The 21,369-nt window shown below is 37.7% G+C and overlaps 1 protein-coding gene across 1 annotated transcript in view; it reads left to right on the top strand.

Moving 5' to 3' along the window:
- Positions 1–404: 404 nt before the first annotated feature.
- The window catches only part of HDAC9 (histone deacetylase 9), a gene marked incomplete at its 3' end in the record, with an annotated part of 428,033 nt that continues 407,068 nt past the window's right edge, over positions 405–21,369 (top strand). The window contains exon 1 of the mRNA XM_082043859.1: positions 405–493. Coding sequence (XP_081899985.1) covers positions 475–493 — 19 coding nt within the window. The 5' untranslated portion in view covers positions 405–474. The remainder of the gene's footprint in view (positions 494–21,369) is intronic.

The raw sequence follows: 21,369 nt of genomic DNA, 5'->3' as shown, positions 1-21,369 counted from the left end.
GCTGCTGCTTGACCATAAGGAAATAAACCAGCTATTTCTTCCTCAAGTCTTTCAGACCCTAGTTCGTGTAATTCCCTGATCTCAGTGGAAAGAGAAAGGACTAGTTCATCCTTGCCTTTTAAATATTGTTATGTGACTGTAGATGAGCTGTAATTCAAACTTGTGGATTTTTACTTTTAGTCTTGTTCTCAGTGGTCTTCAGCTCTTGAATTTACAGCAAAAATGTACATGGAAGAGAGAGCCTTTAGTTTAAAAATGATTTGAAATGTTCTTCTTTTCAAGTGTGGACGATATAAGTATTCTCATTAAAAAAAAAAATATATATATATATATATATGTGTTGTTAATGTATTGGTCAAAAGTGTTTTTGTTTTATTTAGATTCTCCCCACTTTTGGAAGAACCTCCAAATCTGAACAACTTCTGCCAGAGTTTGGCTTTACACTGTCAACAACTTACCATTCCATCAAGAGCAATGAGCTCCACAACACCAGGTCAGTTTGTTTGTTTATTTTTATGCCTCACTACTGCAGAACACTGTCCTCTGTTAAGATGTAGAGAATTCTTTGTGTTGGTACAATGGATTTGGGAAATGACTGGTATGCCAGCTGTGCTGCATAAGATATGACTGTCTCATAAAACAGGATAAAGGCTATAAGAGGCAAAAAAGGCTATTTTGGGGATACCTTATCTCAGCTGAATTATTAAACTGGTATAATCCTACAGTGCTTTTAAAACTTTTTTGTAGAGTTTATTAAGGAACTGATTAATCATGACTGGACATGAAGAGGTATCTTGAAACACTTTAATTCTTAATATTTGCATTTAATCATCAAATTATCTACTTTTGTCTAATTGCCTTGTTTAAAGAAAGAATGCGAATATTGTTCTCTTATTTTTCTTTTAAGCTCTAAAGCCGTGTTTGCCCACAGCATTCGCTGTAGAGTTTCCTCTTTTAAGGGTATGGAATTAACAGTGGTCCCTGAACCTGCTTTATCTGATACCTGCAAAATTAGTTACTTCAGGTTCACCTCATAGAAAAGGAACTATTAGTAGCTGTACCCAGTGTTCAGACTTCCAAAGAAACAGAATGCTGCATATGGAACATGACTTGACTTTGTTTTTTTTCAAGGAGAGAGAGTCCCCAATTTAAATCTGTGCAACGTCCCATATGGTTCACACTTTGTTCACCCACACTTGAAGTATCTATTTCTAGTTCTGTTGGTAAAATAACCCTTTACAGGTGGCTTACTTTATGCTTGCTTTGGTTTTGTGCAAACAGCCTATAAAAGCATCAGGGAAAATACTGCCATAGTGAGTTGTATTTATCTGCTAGATGCCTTATATCATAGAGCTGTAATTCAGTATATCATAGAGCTGTAATTCAGTGAGGATTTCTGGAGAATTGTTGATTGTAGTGTTGAAAACTGGCAATAACTGCTTTTACATTAGGTAGAGTCAAGCATAGCCAGGTTTCATACTCGGCCTCTTACCATGCAATTGAGCGCTTGAAGTGAATTATCCGTGCAAAGCATGACAGGGCATTCAGCAGAAAGGCGTCTTTGTTTTATCTCTGTCCCAGTGGTGACTAATATGGAATAATCTTGTACTTTCCTAAACATGCAGTTCAGATTCCAGATGCTCCAGTTGATTTGGTGTCTTTCTAATGTTTTTTCTCTTACATTAGCTGTAGTCTGTGGAAACAGCCCAATGTGAAATTGGCTCTCAGAAAAAGCAGATTTTCCAGTACTCTTATTGCTATGGAGAAACAGATTTTAAATACGCATTCATGTTTGCTTTCTTTCCAAATCCAGTGAAGAAACATTTGATATAATCTGATTATCTGTAGAGTTATTTAGACACCAGCCATGTCAAAACACCCTGTGGCACGTGCAGAGTTGCAGTATTCAAGGGCAACATCACCCTCAGGATCCTTATTTTTCTTTCCCTCAGTGAAATGGAAATAAGGGAGGATTTGTTTGGACTTCAGTCACACATCCTTCTTAAAGTAATTGCTGCTTTTTCTTTCTCCCGGAGTTTGTTTTATGAAGGTGAACCTTATCAGATGAAGAGATAGAAGGGCATTTCCATCCAACTTTAAAGGTCCTTTCCAGCCCAAACTATTCTATGATTCTGATTCAGCTTCCAAGGTGAGGTTAGAAATATATACCAAGGTGCACTTATTTCACTTGCAATAGTTGAGGAAGTATCCCTAGTTTTCCAAAAGAAAAACTAATTGGATTGGCATTGACATGAACAGCTCGTTCCTGTGATGATAAGCCTGTGCAAGGCAGGTCTTGCATTTACAGTGCATAGTTTAAATGGCAAAAGCCTGATGGCTAATGGTGTTAGAGTAGGGGGCTTTGTGCTCTTGCTTTTTCACTTCTGAGAATCTTGTGCTTCTTCAGGAAATAGGTTCCTATATTTGGTTATATCTAATGGTTAGGGCAGTTTAGAATAATTTCCAATCAAGCAACTAAGCATTCCCATTTAATATAGACAGTATTTAAAAGCACTGTTTTTTTTTTTCTGTTGTGCAATACCAGGATGCTAGCTCATTTGAATGCCAATCCGTGTGTCTTATATATAAGACCTGTGAAAATTTCCGTAATGTTTTGTAAATGTCAATATTTTAGGTCATGGTTGTAGGTTAAAACAGAATGGTAGGTGTACATTTTCATTTTACAGTTTATATAGCTGACATATATATAAATTGTGTATGTATATTCACACATGCTGTTTACACAGAAGATGAGTATGCTTCAAAACAACAATAAACAACAACAACAAAAAACAACACAAAAACAACAAACAACAAACCAACCAAAACAACAGAAAAAAAGGCAAACTGGTAAAGCAGTATTACTCAGTAAATGAATGGTGTAGGCCAGCCCACTTCATGGATGGCTCGTTCTGTCAATTAAAAAATTCTGAAGTGCTGTAGAAAGCTTTGAGTATTGTGTGCTATGCTAATATTCTCTGTATTTTTACAATGTGATATGCTAAGTGGAGAAAATGTTTATTTCTTTAGAATTGCTTTCCTTTCTTACCTAAATTGTCTGAAAGTCTATTGAAAGACCTGATGTGGAACAACCAAAAATCAGGGGTATTTAATTCAAATATTATCTGAGCAACCTCTTTGGAGAGGTTTTGTTTGCAGCACCAGTGCACAGAAGCATTTCCTTACATTGTATGATGCAATGAACAGGTCTCCAGTGTAGCAACATCTACTTGCAATAACACTGTAACCTGTTAAATTGATCTCAACTCTCTGAACCTTAAGGGACCAGGCTCTTGCTAATCTGCAGAACTATAAAGTAAATGTTGAATCCCAAGAGGGGAAGGTGCCGATGCTTGATTGTTTGCTTTGCTTGTTATAAATTGTAAGATCATTAAGGAAATGTTTACATCCTGTTGCCATTGCTTGTTCTGAACTGATCTGTGTGCATAAAAAACATCGGACAGAAAAATAAAATATTTTTATAGTGAACAGTTAACTTTTTTTAGAGAGACTTTCTTTTGTTAAATACTAAATAATACCCAGAAGTGAATTAATACACACAGATATATTTCAAAGTATTAGACAGTTAGAGATAACTCCAAAATACATCTTCTCTTAACCTGGTGGTGGTGTTGGGGATTGTTTGTTATGTGCCTACCTCCTCAGTTTCCAAGGATTCCAACCCTTGCAAAGAATGTTACTTTTCTGAACAGGAGATTGCTTTATTTAAAGCATGTGTTGATATGGTATTCCTTGTCCAGATTTTTTCAAAGGAAAAAAACACCTATGGGGAAGGGTGGACTATAAATATTTCTGTAAAGATAAAGATCATGGAGGAATGAAGACTGTAGGTTTTCTTTTTGTAACTTGAGAAGAGGAGTAAGTCCAGAAGGATCTCCTATCTTCTCTTCCTTGCCTTTCCTGTCACCCAGATCTTTCAGATTTTGTGCTTTTTACTTCATGGTGAAAAGCAGAGTAACATTGGAATAGCTAAATAAATGCTATAACAAAACAAAGCAGCAACCCATAAAGTCGTTCATGACATCACCTGGGGTAGAATAATTTCTGTTAAGGAGGAGGGGCAAGTAATATTAATAGATGATGCAGAAAGAAAGATACCTGGAACTCTGACCCATCCAGCAGGTTTCTAGATTCTGCACGCTATTATTGCTCAGTTAGCAGTGTTTGGTACCTCGGTGTGCCAGTGGTGAACCACGCATCCAGCTTATCCAGTTTCTTCCTTTTACTGTTGCAAACAGGTGAAATGCTGCAGTGGGAAGCTGGTCGTTGGTTTGGGTGAGAGCGCTTTTCACTGTCCCCGGTTTTCAAAAGCACATCAACATGTGCCTGCTGCTGAGGAGGACAAGGTCATATTGTGTGCAGTTTACTTACTTGCACCTAGGTGAAATCAGCTCTCTTATCTATCTGTAATTTCTGAGTTAAAAACCCAGTCTGATATGTACTGTTTTGGAAATCCCTGTTCAAACTTCTTCTGCTCTTATTTTTCCAGGTCTTTAGTATCTTGTAAGAGCTGTCTGTTGCTGTAGTCAATCAGAAGGTGAATTTTTTTCTTAATAAGCTGAGTGGAGAAGAGGAGTCATGTACCGAATTCTGACAGTTCCTACTTTTGGATCACTCTTCTGTCCTCTTGATTCTGAATTTCTTTAAGTATAGGAAACGCTCCAAAATGGCATTTCCACTACTGTTTTAAAATTAAGATGCAGTGAAATGTTACCTTGCAGTCCAGTAAACAGCCATCTCTGCACCAGCAGTAAATGATGTGAACAGATGAATATTTTGATGAATGATCATGTATGTACTTACTCTAAAATATAATTTGTCAGTCTTTGTTAAAACATTTAAGAGAACTTTGAGTCCGAAATGAAGTAGGAAATAGGTGTGTTTCAGCAGGTATTCAAGTTCCATTGAAGCTGACTGCATGGACCTCTTTTGGACCTCTCATTATAGACTGAAGGAATCAAGTATGTCTGTTCCTTGTCATGACTATTTGGTGAATTCACTGAATATGGCATAAAAAGTTTCAGGATTAATAACTGTTATCTATTAAGACATAAGTTATCTATATATCAATATATATATCTGTATGTAACAGACTACAGCAGCTCTTTAAGATATCAAAAAGGAAGAAGTAAAATCTATAAGCTCAGACTTAATAAAATGTAGAAATGAAGGATTCTTCCCCCACTGCACCTCTTTCTTTTTTTAACATTTAATGCAAAGCATGACTCAGATGTGCAGATCAGATTTTGACCTCTTGAATCTCCTTACAGAAGTCCAAAATAGCCTCAGGCTGATATAAATCTTAGTTTTGCCCTTATGAAATATAGAAGAAGTCACTTTTTATAGACTCTCTTTCTGTGTCTCTGTATTTTTCTCATAATAGTTTAAGCCTGACATCATTATCTAGGTGCTTCTGGGTAAAATCCCAATACTTCACAAGCATGAATGAAAAATTTGGATCCAAAATACGTTTTGCCACAGGGGAATTAATATACAAGACAACCAAATAATTAATAAAATTCTGCGTGCACACAGAAGCATCATATTCTTCAGTTGCTAGTAATTAAAAGTTTGTAAATACATTGAGCTACTTTATTTTTTTTGTCTTTTAGAAGAAATTTACACCATTTGTCATTAAAATTGATAATGAAAGCATCAAAGTGTCATGGTTGTCCTCTCGTGTGTATTTACACATGCACATGTTCATGGAGGTCTGTCATTTTGTATGTTAACTTTCAAATTTTAAGTAAATAAATAATCACAACACAAGCCATGTAGCCAGTGTGGTGTGAGATCAGTTACTACTTTCTACAAATTCAGGTTAACTGCAGGAAGCAAGTCTGGAGAGTGTTTTGAGATAACTTTGCGGTGCTTTAACATGGTCTATGCGTGCAAAATTTAACCTGTGCGTACATCTGTCTCTTCAAACAGATACTGTGCTTGAAAACTACAGTTGTATTGTCTTTTTCCTTTCAGGAACCACTTGTTAATATTAGCCACTAGGTGTTTTTGTCTGCTAGTTTGTCTTTCAAGCTGTTTTGTTGTTCTATGTAGCCAAAGCACAGGTCTTAATTTTTGAGCAGTAGTGCTTAGCAATTTAACAGCTAAATTAGCTCTCTGGGAATAAATCTTAAAAGGTGTGTTAGTTGTGTTTGTGTTTTGTTTGTTTGTTTCTGTGGGTTGTGGTTTTTTGTTTGGTTGGTTTTTTGTTTGTTTTTGTGTTTTTTTTTTTTAATTTCAGTGTGGTTTATAAAGATTGTAAAGAGTCTTCAGAATGGCTTTTTGAGTCACAAACTTTTATTCATTTTAAGTGTATAAGTTATGCTCAGTGCCACTTAGGCACTTAAAACACACACATGTAGAAATGGTAATCAAATTTATTGTCCATTGACAAAATACAGTATTTCATTGTCCTGTCAGAGCCATCAGATTTTTTACTTTAATTAGTTCGTTAAATCAAGATGGCACAGTTGCCCTTTCATTGGAGTCTCGGGAGCAAGACCAGCTAAATATAGTTTAAGTCAATGTAGCAACATTGAATAAATGAATTGGCTTTTGGCTCCCCAGCTAGTATGGTTTGGTATATCCTGAAAAAAAAATGTATTTACTTACAGAATGAAACTCTGAACAGCTCTCTTGTTATGAGAGATCTGGGCTTTCGATGCAGAAGTATTTTCGATGCCTTAATTTTTGCTGCTTGTCAAAGGCTTTGTTTTCAGTGCATTGTAAATGGAGACATGCTGAGTTTTGCTGTGTATGGGAATACTCTGGGCAAGCATGTGATTCAGCATGGATGCAAGACAAATGACACAAAACCACAATTCCATATTGAAAGAATCATCTTCAATGAAATATCATTTATACCTTTTTTATCTTTTTCACTGGCACCTGTGGTGGTGTTCAGTGTGCATAAAGGTAACAGCGTAGAAGGGGAAACAAATGTTTCTCTGTTTGCTCTTGGGGGAGTTAAGTTTTTGGTTTTGCATCTCATAGCAACAACAACAACACTGTTTCAGCAATACTCAAATATTAAACATCAGGTGTAATATATGTATAATGTAATGTGTATAATATGTGTAATATACATACATGGATAACTTGAATACAATATAAACATAACTGCCAAAACGGATTTCTAAATGTTCTAAACCAGACTTCAGAATGCTATATGTTTTAAATAGCTGTATGTCATGTCTACTTTAAATAGGTAAATACATGTGTTTATATTTTGAGTGACCATAGGAAAGGCACGTCAGAAGACTGCATTCTCTGTCATTATATGTTGTATGTTATATGATGTTAAAAATGTCTGCTAACACGGTTCTAAGAAAGAAGTTTTTGGACAAATCGTTAATGATTTTGATTATAGAAGGACTGCCTGATAAAGATAATTGTTGAGGAATATAATTAGACTTCTGTGGTATGTGAGAATCTGTTAAAAATAACACTATCCAAATTCATTACAGCCCTGAGTAAAATAAAAAACTGGCTAACAGGTTTCAGAAAGCATTGCACATAGGGAAAACAGTTATCCCCTGCAGGTTTTCCTAGTGGATATCTGTAGGAATCTATTATTAGTTTAGCATTACTGATTATTTTTATCAGTTATATAGAGGAAAAGAAATATTAAATCTGGTAAAGCTAACATCAGTTACACTGGAATAAATTTGGTTATATAATCCTACTTGATAAAGTAAATTCCTTTGAAAAATATGCATTTTAATCAAATAGGAGTAACAAAGAATGTGGCACTTAAGAAGAGGAGAATCACAGAATGCTGATTAGAAGAGTCCTCTAGAGGTCCTGTAGGGCTGTTGCCAACACTGGGTCAGGTCAGGCAGGATGTTCTCTAGATAAGCCTTGAAACCCTCAAGGGCTGGAGATCTGCAGAGCTTCCCTGGGCATCTTGCTTGAATACTGTCTTTCTGCTGAGAAGTCTGAGCTTCCAAGCTAGAATTTGTGGCTGTGGAGCCTTTCACTGGCATTGAACAGCACTGAGAAAAATGTGCCTGCGTGCTGTTTGCAACTCTCCTCCAATTAGTGGCAGGTGGCTCTTCAGCCACCACCCTAGTCATTTTCTCACTGAGCTAAACAAGCTCTGCTTCCTCAGCTTCTCCTTGTAGGCTGTGTGCTCCAGGGCCCTGACTTGATAGTCCTCTCTGATAGCTTTCCACTATCAGTCTTTCATTGTCTATCTATACACAGGAATGTGTTTGTTTGTTTGTTTGTTTTTTGACTGTAAGTCATGATAAATGCCCTGAACCATGAAAAAGAGAAGCTAGTGCCCTGCGGTAGCTAATAAAGCACACGGGCTTTGTTATGACATGGGAGGTGAATACTGAGAGTAAGTAATCCTTCTACTTTGATGGCCAGATCCAGCATTGAAGATGCAGACAGAAGCTTTGGATTAGTCAATAATATGTCTTAGTTTGCTTCTCAACACAGAAAGGAGACATGGGTAGAGCCAAGCAAAACTTTTCCTTTAGTCTCCATTTAGACTGAGTGAACAGAACTGTTCTTGGAGTGCTAGTTCCAATTCTGATAGCAACACTTAAGAAAGGGATTTGAAAAAAGTTTGCAGAAATAATACAAGGTCTGGAAAATATACCTTATTGAAAGAAGCTTCAGCAATTCAACCATTCAATCTGTCTTCTTTTGCTGAAGCTTGAGAGACGATGTGATGGATGGTTCTTTTTACATATGAGTGCCAATGTGCAAAAGATTTCGGATACATGCAATGCTTATTCCTAACAGGAAGATTTAATGATATCTTGTGGATGGATGCTGAAACTAGACAAATTCAGATGAGAAATGGGGCTCCCTTTTTTCAGCAGTGTTGGTATTTAACCACTGGAATATGCTGAGTAACTATGGGGGCCTCATTCCTCCTGTGACTCATCCTTACCAAATGTAAATCCCAACAACCACCTAAAGTTGCTTAAATTGTCACTAGATGTATGACAAAATGTTCACGTGTTTTTAATGAATAGAAGTCTGCTATTGCTCTGGATAAGTTTGGAAAGCCTCCAAACTTAGAAGTTTGGATTCCAGTCTCCCAGGAAATACTTAACCAACTCTGCTTCTACGTCTTCTGTCTGTAATGCCGAAGTTACTGTGCTCACTGGAAGCTTATGCAGTGGGGGTGTCCTGCCTTACCTTAGGAAAGCTCAGCTTCACTTGATGCAAACCCTTTAGTGCAAACTGTAAAGCCATCCCTAGGTATATGCGTTTGCTCTGAGAACAAATATATTGTGTAATTCTAAATCAAGTCAGGATCTGAACCAGCTCAACTAAAGAAATGGCCCAGCCCCATCTAATTTAATCAGTTGCCATGTGTCATTCTGTGCTCAAACTCCACATGGCTCGGGGGTGAGGTATTATTTTTTTTATTTTCGGGGGGGTAGGGGGGTTGTGGGTGGGGTGCAAGGGGTGTCAGTACCATCTTTGAAGGGAGAGCAAGAGGGAGGCTGTGAGCAGGGCAACTATATGATTCAAAAAGCCGCCAAGGGAAGGTTACATTTTGAGAAGTGACTTTTTCAATGGCAGTGCCAGTGACTGCTTGCCAGTTGTTCTCACTCTTCTCATTGACTGCTCAGTCAGGCCAGGTGTATTTATTTGTGTGGCCACAGGGTGAAACATTTGGGAACTGATCCAGGCTCAGCTGTTCCCAAGAAAAAAAGGGTTGGTTTTAGCTTGGATGTGTTCCTCACTGTGGTTTACTACACAATCGATGGTATTGGCAAGGTGAGGAAAGAAGAGGGAGGAGGAAAGAGTGTTTAACTCAGGTACTACATTTGAGAGGAAAATCAGGAGTGATCTTTCAGCAGGTGAAGCGTAGTCGGTCTCCAAAACTGTGGGATTACCTAGCCCTAGGTAAAACTGGAAAGAAATACTAAGGACTTCTTCACACATCACTTTACTGGTCATTTCTGGTTTCCAAATACTAAAGAGTTCCCAGTTCTATCCATGCAGAATTTGAAGGCTCAGTGAACGTTTTTGTTTTTCAGCTCCATAGCTGAAAGAAATGGCCAACAAGGTCACATCATCTGTTATATAGCATACACCTTTGAAGTGATATTTCAGCATCTGACTGCCAGGCGGTCTTTCATGTTCATTAAGGTACATGCAATACAAAGCAGTTAGAAGTATGTGCCATATGCTTTGTTCAAAGATCGATGCAATTAATATTTTCCTGTGTAAATTTATAACAGCTACATTTTTGGTAATGATCTGTTTTTAAAGTGTTACATTATATAGAAAATTAAATAAGACACCAGGAATAAAAACTTTTAGTTTCTTCATTCATTAGATTGGCTGCATGACTGTTGATTATATTGAATACCCTAAAAAAGTGTGTTTGCTAACTTTTGATTTTTTGCCACCCACACACCACCTTCTAATTTTGTCTCTGGCAGCCCGTGTGTTTCTGCAGAATAAGTGTTTCTGCAGTGATAATTATAACACAATAGGTAATTTGCAGATGAGGTATCTTGCAAAAAGCAGGACTATTTTGTAGCACTTTTATTTTGAAGCTGGCGACAATTTCAAAACTTCATTACAAATTCTGAAATGTCATAGTGTGTGTAATATCTTTATCTAGAAATTAACTTACTGCTAGAGAGACCGCAAGGTATGATTTGATTCAGGACGCGGGACAGAATTTGCTTCAGGCAATGATGTGCACGTTGTGGGGTGGAAGCAAGTTCTGCTGAAGCAACAAAACTCATGGTTTGAATCTGCTCCAGGGCATATTTAAAAAAAAAAAAAGTGATTTGTAAACTCTGGTAATTTTGTTAATCTGTTTCGGACCACATTAAACTTTTAAAAACAAAATATCTTATCTTGGAGTGTTGCTCACAGTGGGGCAGGATTTTGAAATCATATAATACCTGGTTAATGTTTTGTTCTTCTTTCTGTCAGGAGTCCTAGGGTACTGTCTGCTTTTGGTGAGGAGTGTAGTTCTTGGGCCTGTGTTGTTGGTGTTGTCAACCTCAATGTCTGTTCTAGAGTTAGGTCTCCCAGAGGTGCTGGCCTCTGGCTGGGAATTCTGGCAAAAAGGAAGGTGACCTGAGATGGTTTGACACAACTCCTATGAGTTTAACGTTCTCGGTTTAACATACTGCCAGTTTCTGCCAAAACAAAGCACTGAGTTATTTTTAAATTTCTGAATTCTTATGCAAAGTATCCTTTCTGAATTGCAGTTAATGACCGTTTGATCTGAAGACCTGAGAACTAGTGACCTCTGTCATACTAGTTCTCTCCTCATTGTTCAATATTCTTTTCCTAGGAGAGTGTTTGCTAGTGTGTCTTTATGGCCCACAAGATTGTAAAAATCCATTTCTTTAACATTTTCACATAAAGCACACTTTAAAATATCTCTTCAGTTTTCTCTTAGATTCTTAATGTGCCACCTGGAAATATTATTTTCTGGGTGATGATACTGAAATACCTTGCATCTTCTGTTCATTCCACCCTTACTGATGTGAGTTGCCTGTTCTTTGAACAGTTTTCCACTGTTGACTAATTTAGTTTTTAGCATGCTCTATTGCAGACAGGAGATAGAGGGTTTTTTTTTAGTTTTGTTCATTGTTTTTTATTTTTGCTTTCTTCCCAAAGTTTATTTTTTTACATTTGCTTTTGCATTTCATTTCATTGACATTTAGCTTTTCCTTTTGAGATAGGTAGAATTCTAATCCTCTATTCTGAAGTGCCTGTAGTTCTCCCAACTTGCTTTTATCTGCAGATGTTGTATGCTCTTTGAGTTATTCAGTTTTGCTTCAAACTGAACAAGTGTTCTGTGTCTGCTCTATCCAAGGCATCTTTCATCTTTCCAAAGTTGTATCATAACAGTTCGTTCTTGAACCTTTCTCTGAAGGGTTCTTTATGTCAAGAAATTTTATTTCTTGACATTGTCAAAGCAGTGCTTTATCTGACTTTGATACTTGAGCTGTTGCTATTCAGAAAGTGTGTATAGAAAGTAAAAACTAAAGAAAAATTTCCATTACAGAAAAGTAAAATTGTGCAAGAAGTTATTGTTCACAACTCTCTCGTTGCTTAATAACCCTCTGTTTGCAGACATAGTCACTCTTGAGTGTCTGGATTATGTATTAACCAGGTTCTGTGCCCCTCAGTTCCTGACTGTAGGACATTGCCATGGCAGAAGTGATGTAGATGCCGACTGCTCACCCACGGCTTCCTCCATGTCCTGCTGTGTAAGGCTGCATCTGTGCTGCACAGAAATCTGTTTATAGGTTTTTCAAAACTGAATGTCTGTGTCATCCATTTATAGAAGCTTCATGTCTGTATTCTTGATTCTTCCTATCCTGGGTGGTGAAGAATGATCTGACATGAGTGGGAAATTCACAAAGGAGTACTGATCTCAGCCGTGGTAAAGGAAAAAAGGTTTTTTTTCTGTGAGTTACCATATGTGCTCTGTGTTGTGTGACTTGCATCCCTTGCTAATCAGAGCAGGGGGCAAAGATACGTTCACCGTTTCGGGAAACGCTCAGCTCTGACTCGGGAGCAGCATTAGCAATCCTTTGTCTTGCTAGAACATGCAGCCCATATGCTGCCTGCATTTAACCAAATCTCCTTGCTAAGGATAGAGGGAGTTGAATCTCAATAGTGATGCCAACACTTATAGAGAAGCTAATTAATAGGAAGAAGCATTGCAGAATCCCTGCTTTAAAAAAATAAAAAGCAGCATAAACAGTGGGAAAAATACAACTACTCTGTATTTTGAGACAGTACTATTTTGAGGCAGTGCCCTGTAATAAAGGCCAGTGCACAATATGCACACTTCAAGCTGCATGAAGAAAACAGACATCAGATATCTTTCACAGCTTCCTCTAAGGTGCCTGTGGCTGTTCCTCTAGCCTTGAAGTATATCTTTAGTGACTTAAGCTGAATACAGCTCATTTAGATATCCCCAAATCGTCTTTCAGCAGTTGCTGTGGGTGCAGAGAACACTCTTGCATTGCTCAAAAGCTGCCTCAGATCCTCATTAATATCCTTTTTTTCTATATAGAAACGTTCAGCAGTTGCCCTAGAAAAATTTTGTGTGGACAAATCCACAAGTAAGTGTAAGCTAGGACAGGAAAATCCTGAAATAGCTACTGTTTTGTCTTCTCTGTTCAGCTATTTCGTAAAGAGTAGGAGATAGGAACTCGGCTCAAAACACAGTGCTACTATATGACATAGCACATCTTTCCCCTGTGTTACTTCTGTGACTTTAATGTGTTACCTTTCCAAACCCTCATATTAGAACATGCCTTACATGGTGTGTCCTTGGATGCACTTGAAGGGTCTACTTGCCCTCTCTGAGCAAACATGCAAGAAAGTTTACTCCTGTGAGCAGTCCTTAATCCATTACCATCCAAGGAATTGTGATAGATGATAAATAATGTTTTGATTTCGATGAGCTGATTAGGAGTACCTGTAGAGTTGTGGAGACACCGTTCATTTCTTTGGCAGGGAGATACTAACAAATGACTGCAGTAGATGTATTTGGGCTGCAGATGTATCTATACATGGGAATATGACAGTATAGTTCTTTCAGTAATAGTACGAAACTCCTCAGCCAATCAACTGAGTCAAAAGGAGCATGTGCATGTAGAGGAGAATTAGGAAAAAGAATAGTGACACAGTGACTTGAGAGCAACATAGAGAAGGGCAAATGAGATAGGGTGGAGACCTTAAAAGCAGTGGAAAGGGGCAGAGGTAAGCACTGGACATGGCTCAAAAGCGTATGCAACAAGTACATAAGAAAAAACCTATGGAGAGAAAACATATGCAGAAACTTAAGAATACATGAGAATGAGTGTGTCTAAAGTGTGAGTAAGGAAAAGAAATTTTTAAAAGAACTTCCTGGGGAAATAGCCTCCCTTCCGCTTGGCACTGGTCCTCAGTGTCACAAGGGAACTGGGACCAGCGTCTCAGTGCGCTGCATGGCTAGCTGCTGAAATGGAGATTTGTTTCAAAGCTGGCTAACACTTTACAGCTAGTCGGTACTTTATGGTGCTGAAAACGTTCCCACTGATGAGATTTGAAGGTATTTAGCTGCCACTAGTTTTAAAGTCTGTTATATTACTGAGGTAGTTCAGGGGATGTGAGGTGGAATAACAAATTCCTTTAATTGATTGTTAAAGGGATACCTGGATTGCTTTTGTCATGTTTTGTATTTTCTTACCTCGGGGAAGGGTTTCTGGAAGCAGTAAAAACCTTTTACATTCAGGACTAGTAGTCCTTTCTGTATAACTTTAATCCAGAACCAAACTCTGGGATCACATCCTCCCTAAGAGCGTTAGCAGCTCCCTTGGCCAGCTCGTGCTGGTGGGTGCAGCTGCCTGCTTTGATTTGGAAGAGTGGGGGATCAGAGGTGGAGGAGGATACACGTACTGTCTGCAGTGGTCTATGCAACAATAGGTTGCAAATCTGGGAAAAATTGAGTTAGTATTATAAAATTGTAGCATGGATTAGCTTTAGCTTAACTATGTTTAACTTCATTACAGGTGGTTACTGGTCTTTTTTTCCACCACTCCTAAAATATGATGTTGCAGTTTAGTACCATGGAATGAAAAAATACAGACTTAAAAAAAAAACAACCAACAATACACAAAAACCACAAACACCCCCCCCCCCCAAACAAACGAACAAAAACAAAAAAAGGAACAAAACCAAAACAGAAACAAAAAACTACACCAACCAAATGAAAAAACCCAAACAGCATCCCAGAGCCATGTCCTATCTTGAACCTTTCTAGTGCATGTATTTAATATCCTTGTGAAAGGGATGTTTTGAAGGTACAGGAATGTGCTGCTATTTTACAATCAAAAATCACATGAAAGCACTGTGTGTGTATGTGTCTGTCTATAAAAAAACCCCTGCAAATAGGTCTGCTAGTGTTGCCTGGACTTGGCAATATCCACTGTTTGACAGTTTGACCTTTAATAACAGCTTTCCGTTATTGTAAATTGTACGTTGTTTTCCTCTTCGTTAAAGCATGCTCTTAGATGGTAAGGACAGTATTTACACTGCCTTATACATGTGGCTGCATGACATACAGAGATAAGCTGTCTGGGTAATCTGTACATTCTGGGTAATTCTGTACACTCTTTTTTGGGGGGATAGGTTGGGCCAGGAGATAAGTAGTCTCTTCCTGGGACATGCAACCTAATGTTACTTCTGAAGTAAATCATCCTGTTGTCCAGCACCATCTCCTTCCTGCTGTTCAAGCTCTCCAGAGTTGCTTTTTGCAGTCCTGCAAGGAGCCAGGAGGTTGGCAAGGTCTCTTTAAATAGTACACATGATGTTTTATTTAACCATCCATCTATGTTGCACAGTGACTGTGCCATAAGAATTGCACAAAGCTTTTCTTAACTGTAGGCGGTTGTTCATTTATTAATGTAAACACCATGTGCCTTGGATGTGTGAGCCCTAAAAATAGACTTGCAGAATTAAAAATAGATCTCTTGGAGTACTGAGATGCTGCTTAATCAGAACCAGCTGCAAGCTGCCTAGAAAATGTAAGTTATATGGAGCCAGATGGCTTTTGCCCTTTTTGCTTTAGACAGCATGTAATTTGGGTAACTACAGCTACAGTAATGTATTTTCCCAGTCAAACTGTTTGATAAACATATTTGTTTCAAACAGACACTTCCAATTAGAGAACCAGTAAAATGTTAATTTATTTTAATATTTCTCCATGTGGGTAAGCCAAAGGAAAGTTACATAAAACTCAAAGGCATGCACAATAACTGCTCACAGCTGTATTTGGCAAAGACTAGATTATGATGGTGTGTCTTTGTACAACAGGGCTCTTACTCTGAGAACAATCCCCCGAAAGCAAGTGAAGAATGATTTAAATGAAATTAATGGTATAATGATCAGTGGGACTTCTGTGGATTAAGTTTGTAGGGATAAAGCATTACACGAAATGTAGGAAGTGTTTCGGAGTGATACCTGGCAAAGGTCCATCAGAACAACAGCCCATATGATTTCAGGAAGGGTTCCTTGCAGTACTTTTGCTGAACTGATGGTATTAAAACCAAAACCTATTCTGAGGCTTGGCAGTTTCCATAATTCACCAGCCTGCTGTTCGCAGCCTCTGTTCAGACTGTATGAGTCTCAATGACTAGTCTAGAAGTGGGAAACTGAAGCTTAAGGCCACTCTACTTGATTTGGAACCGCTTGGGACAGGGAATTCTACTTTGCTTCAGGGGCTTGGAGGTGAATATCTCAACTTACAGTATTGCTCCAACTCTGTTTATGAGGTCTGCCGATCTACTTCTGGGGGAGCCTAGTGTGCAATAAGCACACCCTCCAGGCCATTCTAGCTGTGTGTGTATAGATTGCTTTTCACTTTAGTATTTACCTAACTAGACTCTTATGATTATACAAAAACCTGGGGTAAGGAGGCGGAATATTTGAGGAGGTAGCCTCTCTTAGGAATTGTAACAGAAGCCAAGCTGTTCAAACCTGAAAAGCAGTGATCACGTTTTTAAGCAACTGATGTCAGGTTAAAGCTGTTGTGCAGAAGGTCCAGATAGGAGTCTTGGTTTGAGCAAAGCCTTTTGAAGACCAGGATTGATTCAGGTGTGTACTTTACAGGCAAATGATACAAATTACATACAACTGGCATGAAACAGTCATATCAAATGATTATATGTCTCCACATCCTTCTCCTTTTAGTGTTTTACATTTTCTATGGCAACTGGATTTAGTTATGATCTTGATGTTCTATTGATGTTTTAGCTTTTTTTAGCCTTAGCACTATTTGCTATAATTAAATGAATAATTACATTTTCTGAATGAAATGCCTTTTCTCTATGAAATTTTCTTTATGTTCAATACAGATTTTTCTTTCACTGCATTATGTGATCTCACAGAGTTCCTCACCTTCAATGTCTACCATTGTCATCATCGTAAACAATTTAAGCCTCCTGTGAGAAACCCGACAAAAAATCCAGCCTGTCACTGCAGGTAGCGCTACTACCTGAACTAGCTCAGTTATGGGTGCATAAGATTACCTTTTTTTTTAATCTAGATGCTTATATTTAAACATATCTACAGTGCAAAGCTGTCTGAAATTGGTAGTGTGGCATTCTCTCCTCGACTTTTAATTCTTTTGCACCTGTCATGCTCATGAGTCATGACATTTTTTTTTTTTTGAGCTGCAGGAAGTACATTAATCAGTCTTTTTGCGGTCTGTAATTTTTTTATACTAATTGCTGCCAAGCAGAGTTTTAGGTTACAAGGTTTTTTTTTGGAAGCATTTCAGTATGAGAATAACTTTCAAAAGTGATTTGAAAATGTGCTAATTTACTTTTTTTGTTTTTTAATTGCACTTGTTTAGTCTGTTTGATCATTGGCTGAAACAAGTAGTGATTTAAGAACTTGCAAATCTGTCCTTGACAGAACATGATTTCAGGTTCAATTTACAAGTAGATCTTAGAACCTGACTATAAGTGTTACTATTTTAAGATGTTTTAGGTTAAAATCAAATTATAGGAATTTCCTAGTTTTTGACAGCAGAAGTGATAAAACTGTGCAAATGAGTTTTTAAGTAGCTATATATATGACATGTAGTCTTAAACTGGTGAGTGTTTGGAATTAGATCATCCCAGCTGTAGGAAAAACTCTGTGATTATTTGATTGCTCCAAGTTTCTCACATAAATATTTTGTCGGTGACCTAAAAATGGTTCCCAGTCTATTTACCATAGGATAACTATGACCTGCTCCCAAACAGAGGAGCAAGAAAGGAAGGGGAAATGACATCCCTTGAACTCTTCACTTGAGATCTCAGCATTTCCTTAATTAAGAATTGGGTAGATGAGAGAAATAATGCATTGCATACCTACTACTTATCTCCCTTTCCCATTTACCTGCTGAGGAGATTAAGATTAGATATAGAAGTAGCTTTACATCGATTATGCTGTTAAGAAGATCTTAATGGGTACAAGCAGAGAACTGTGCTTTACTAGTAAAGATCCCTGCTGTAAGTTATTTGTGCCATAGGAGCTGGTTACTTTTAAGGGAAGAAAGAGCAGGAAGGGATGATTTTAACCAGATTTAGAATATAATAATTAAATTCAGAAGTCAACTATTTGTTCTAACTTTTAAAAATTTAAGTAATTTTGTCTTTAAAAGCCACATGAAGCGTCCAAGTATTTCACCTAAAAGGCATCACAAGAAGGAATTTCTCATTCCAATGTTTTTTTGCATGTATACTTGCTGGAACAACTCTATTTCATTAAAGTTCAGAAATAATTTTTGGTTGAACTGATTCTCGATTGTCTGAAAACTGTTTAGTTTTTGCATAAACCCAGGTCTAGCACTGGTCTTGTTCAGATGTAAACTGAGGTGCATTAATCAGAAATCTGTGCTAGAAGAGGCTGCTCTCTATGGTCTTCAACTCAATGTTCATTTCTCTCTGCCAGAGGTCTCTGAGCATAGTAATACCTAAAGTACTTTCTCTGAATGCATCCTGGTCTGTTCAGCAGTCAATGGTTAAATTTTAGGGTTTTGCTAATCTGGTACATTCTGACTTGAAATAGCCTTGGAAGCATCTGCAGGAGCAACTCAATGGACAGCCTTCTGTGGGAATGGAAGCTCTGAAAGGCCGTGCTGAGGCACAAGGGAAGACAGGCTAGTAGGAGGTATTGTTGCCTTAGCTTGCAGGATTTCTTGTTGTCCTGGTTTTGGCCGAGATAGAGTTCATTTTCTTCCTACTAGCTGGTATAGTGTTGTGTTTTGGATTTAGAATGAGAATAATGTTGATAACACACTGATGTTTTTGTTCTTGCTAAGCAGTCAAGGACTTTTCAGCTTCTCATACTGGCTTGCTGATGAAAAGTTGGATGGCGAACAAGGAGATGGGAGGGGACACAGCCAGGCAAGATGCTGACCCAAAATGGCCAAAGGAATATTCTGTACCATGTGATGTCATGCTCAGTATGTAAACTTGGGGCAGTTGACTGGGGAAGGTGGTTGCTGCTTGGGGACAGCCTGGACACGGGTCGGCGGGTGGTGAGCAATTGCATTGTGCATCACTTATTTTGTACATTCTTTGATAATATCGTCATCATTAGTATTGCTTTCCCTTTCTGTCCTATTAAACTGTCATTGTCTTAACCAACAAGTTTTGTGTGTGTTAGTTGTTGTGGTGGGGTTTTTTGGTGGTGTTTTGTTTTTGTGGGGTTTTTTGTTTGTTTGGTTTGGTTTTTTGTCTTCCCCTGATTCTCTCCCCCATCCCACTTTAGAGGAGAGCAAATGTCTGTGTGGTGTTTAGCTGCCTGCCGGGTTAAACCACAACACTTGTTAGCTGAATTAAATGAACTCATTACCAAATTTAAGAAATTTTGGATTTACTTGCTGAGAAATATTCAGTATCTCCAAGTATTTACTTATCCATACAGAATTCTTCCTTGTTTCGTTGTAGCAGAACCCACCCATTCTTGGTGTTTTTAAATGAGTGTTTCTCAGACATGGCAGGAAGGCAGCTGAAGCTGAGGGAGCTGGGTCTTACTTGTCTGGCAGTCAGGTCATCTCCATAGAGCTCCATGTTTAGATCAGATTTCTGTTCCTCTTTTCCTTCTTGCTGTATGTAGCCTGGGAGTTACGGTAAGCAAGGTCTTAGTGTTTCCTGTAAGTGGTAGATAATTTTAGAGTATTTTACTACCTGCTTGAGTTTATGCATGAAAGTAAATTAATACCTTTATTTGTGATGTTTAAAATCGATTTATGCCTAGATATAGATAAGGGTTAAAGACTGAAAATAGCAAAATGACTACAGGTTTCACACAGTACACTACTTTTTAGATTTTAAGAATAAAATGCTAAATTTCTTTTCTATGTAAAAATAAATATTCACATATGCAGAAATGTCTGTTTATTATGACTGTTGCTAGACCTAGCTGGAAATCTCTCTCTGTGATTACTTTTAGCATTAGTCTAAAACTACATCCCCATTGTAATGCCAGCACCAGAAACAAGATTTATTAAAGAAAAAGAAATAAAACTGTAATAATCTAAATTCAAACATTCCTTTTTAAAACAAAATTAAGCAGGAAAAAAGAGCTGTAATAAAGGCTAATTCTTTTTATATAGAGTCTTGCACACATTATAGTATGTGGCCTTAAAACTATCCCAATCTTTCTTAATGACAGTAGTTCAAAGATCTTTGGGCTTATTTACACAAGGACACTAAAAATTAATCTGCATTAACTGGACTTGAAGTGGATTAGTTAAATTGCATTAAATCCGTGTTCAGAATGCTTTCAAAATTAGTATCCTTAATTTAATTTATATTAATTTATTTTGGAAGTGGACTAAGTTGCATGGAATTAATTTAATCCTGAATGAGTATCCATGATGGAGTCAAACTAGTTTAACCACTCTTCTTTAAAATTAAGTTGAGATTCTTTTAATATATTTTGATTTTTCTCTGAATTTCCTCTGAATTTCTTCTTCGTTTAAGATTAAATTTCTAAAAATACTATTATACATAGGTTGTTTGGGGTTTTTTTGGTTGTTTTGAACTTGCTATGTTACCGTAAGCAAAACCATTTGCTCACCCTAGTTTGGCTCTTACTCATGTGTCAGGAAATCCACACTAACTGAAACCACTAAAATTAGTCTGTTGTAGTATCACTACTAAATAATCCAAAGCCACTCAAACTGATAATTTGTAATAAACTGATTAAATTGTAGAACAGTTTATAAGTACAATTAGTAGCTTCCAAGTCTTTCCATCTTTTGGCAACGGGTAGTCCAGCCAAAGGGCTCAAAAAAAAAATGAAATGGCATTTTTTCCTCTCTTAAGAGACATGGCAGAGCATGGGGAGTATCAGGGCTTGTTTCACTGTGACTATGTGAGATCCAGGCTCTTTCTTTACAGTTTCCAGGAAGGACCTCATTCGAATTTCATGTTCTTCCTGTATGTGCTTCTATTCAATGTCGTTTTTCCAGTTCCTTTAAAGTGATTTGCATTTTTATTGGTAAAATGTCTTTGAGGTAGACTGCAAGCAATGCATTTGTGAAACTCTGGAGAGCTGGATCCTCTTGTTTCTCCCCTGCCCTTGTAGCTGAACACAGAGTAGTTCTTGCTTAAAGTTCATTGCTCAATTTGAAAATCACTGTCAGACATTGCATACCACCCTCTTCCTGAATGTCAACTATGCTTTTTTACCTGAGGATTTTGTGGCCCTCGTGCCTTGAAAGGTGTAGGTATTGCAGGTCTTCCATGTTACTATTCCTTTTGGATAGCAGAAGTGGTAGGAGAAGGTCCGAAAGAAGAGAATGTGGTAAAAGAGAATATTTCCATGTTGGAAGTTATCCCCTCTTAGATA

This window comes from Streptopelia decaocto (assembly GCF_964273445.1).
Source record: "Streptopelia decaocto genome assembly, chromosome: 2".
Taxonomy (NCBI): Eukaryota; Metazoa; Chordata; class Aves; order Columbiformes; family Columbidae; genus Streptopelia; species Streptopelia decaocto.
This window is presented reverse-complemented; position numbering and strand designations above follow the sequence as displayed.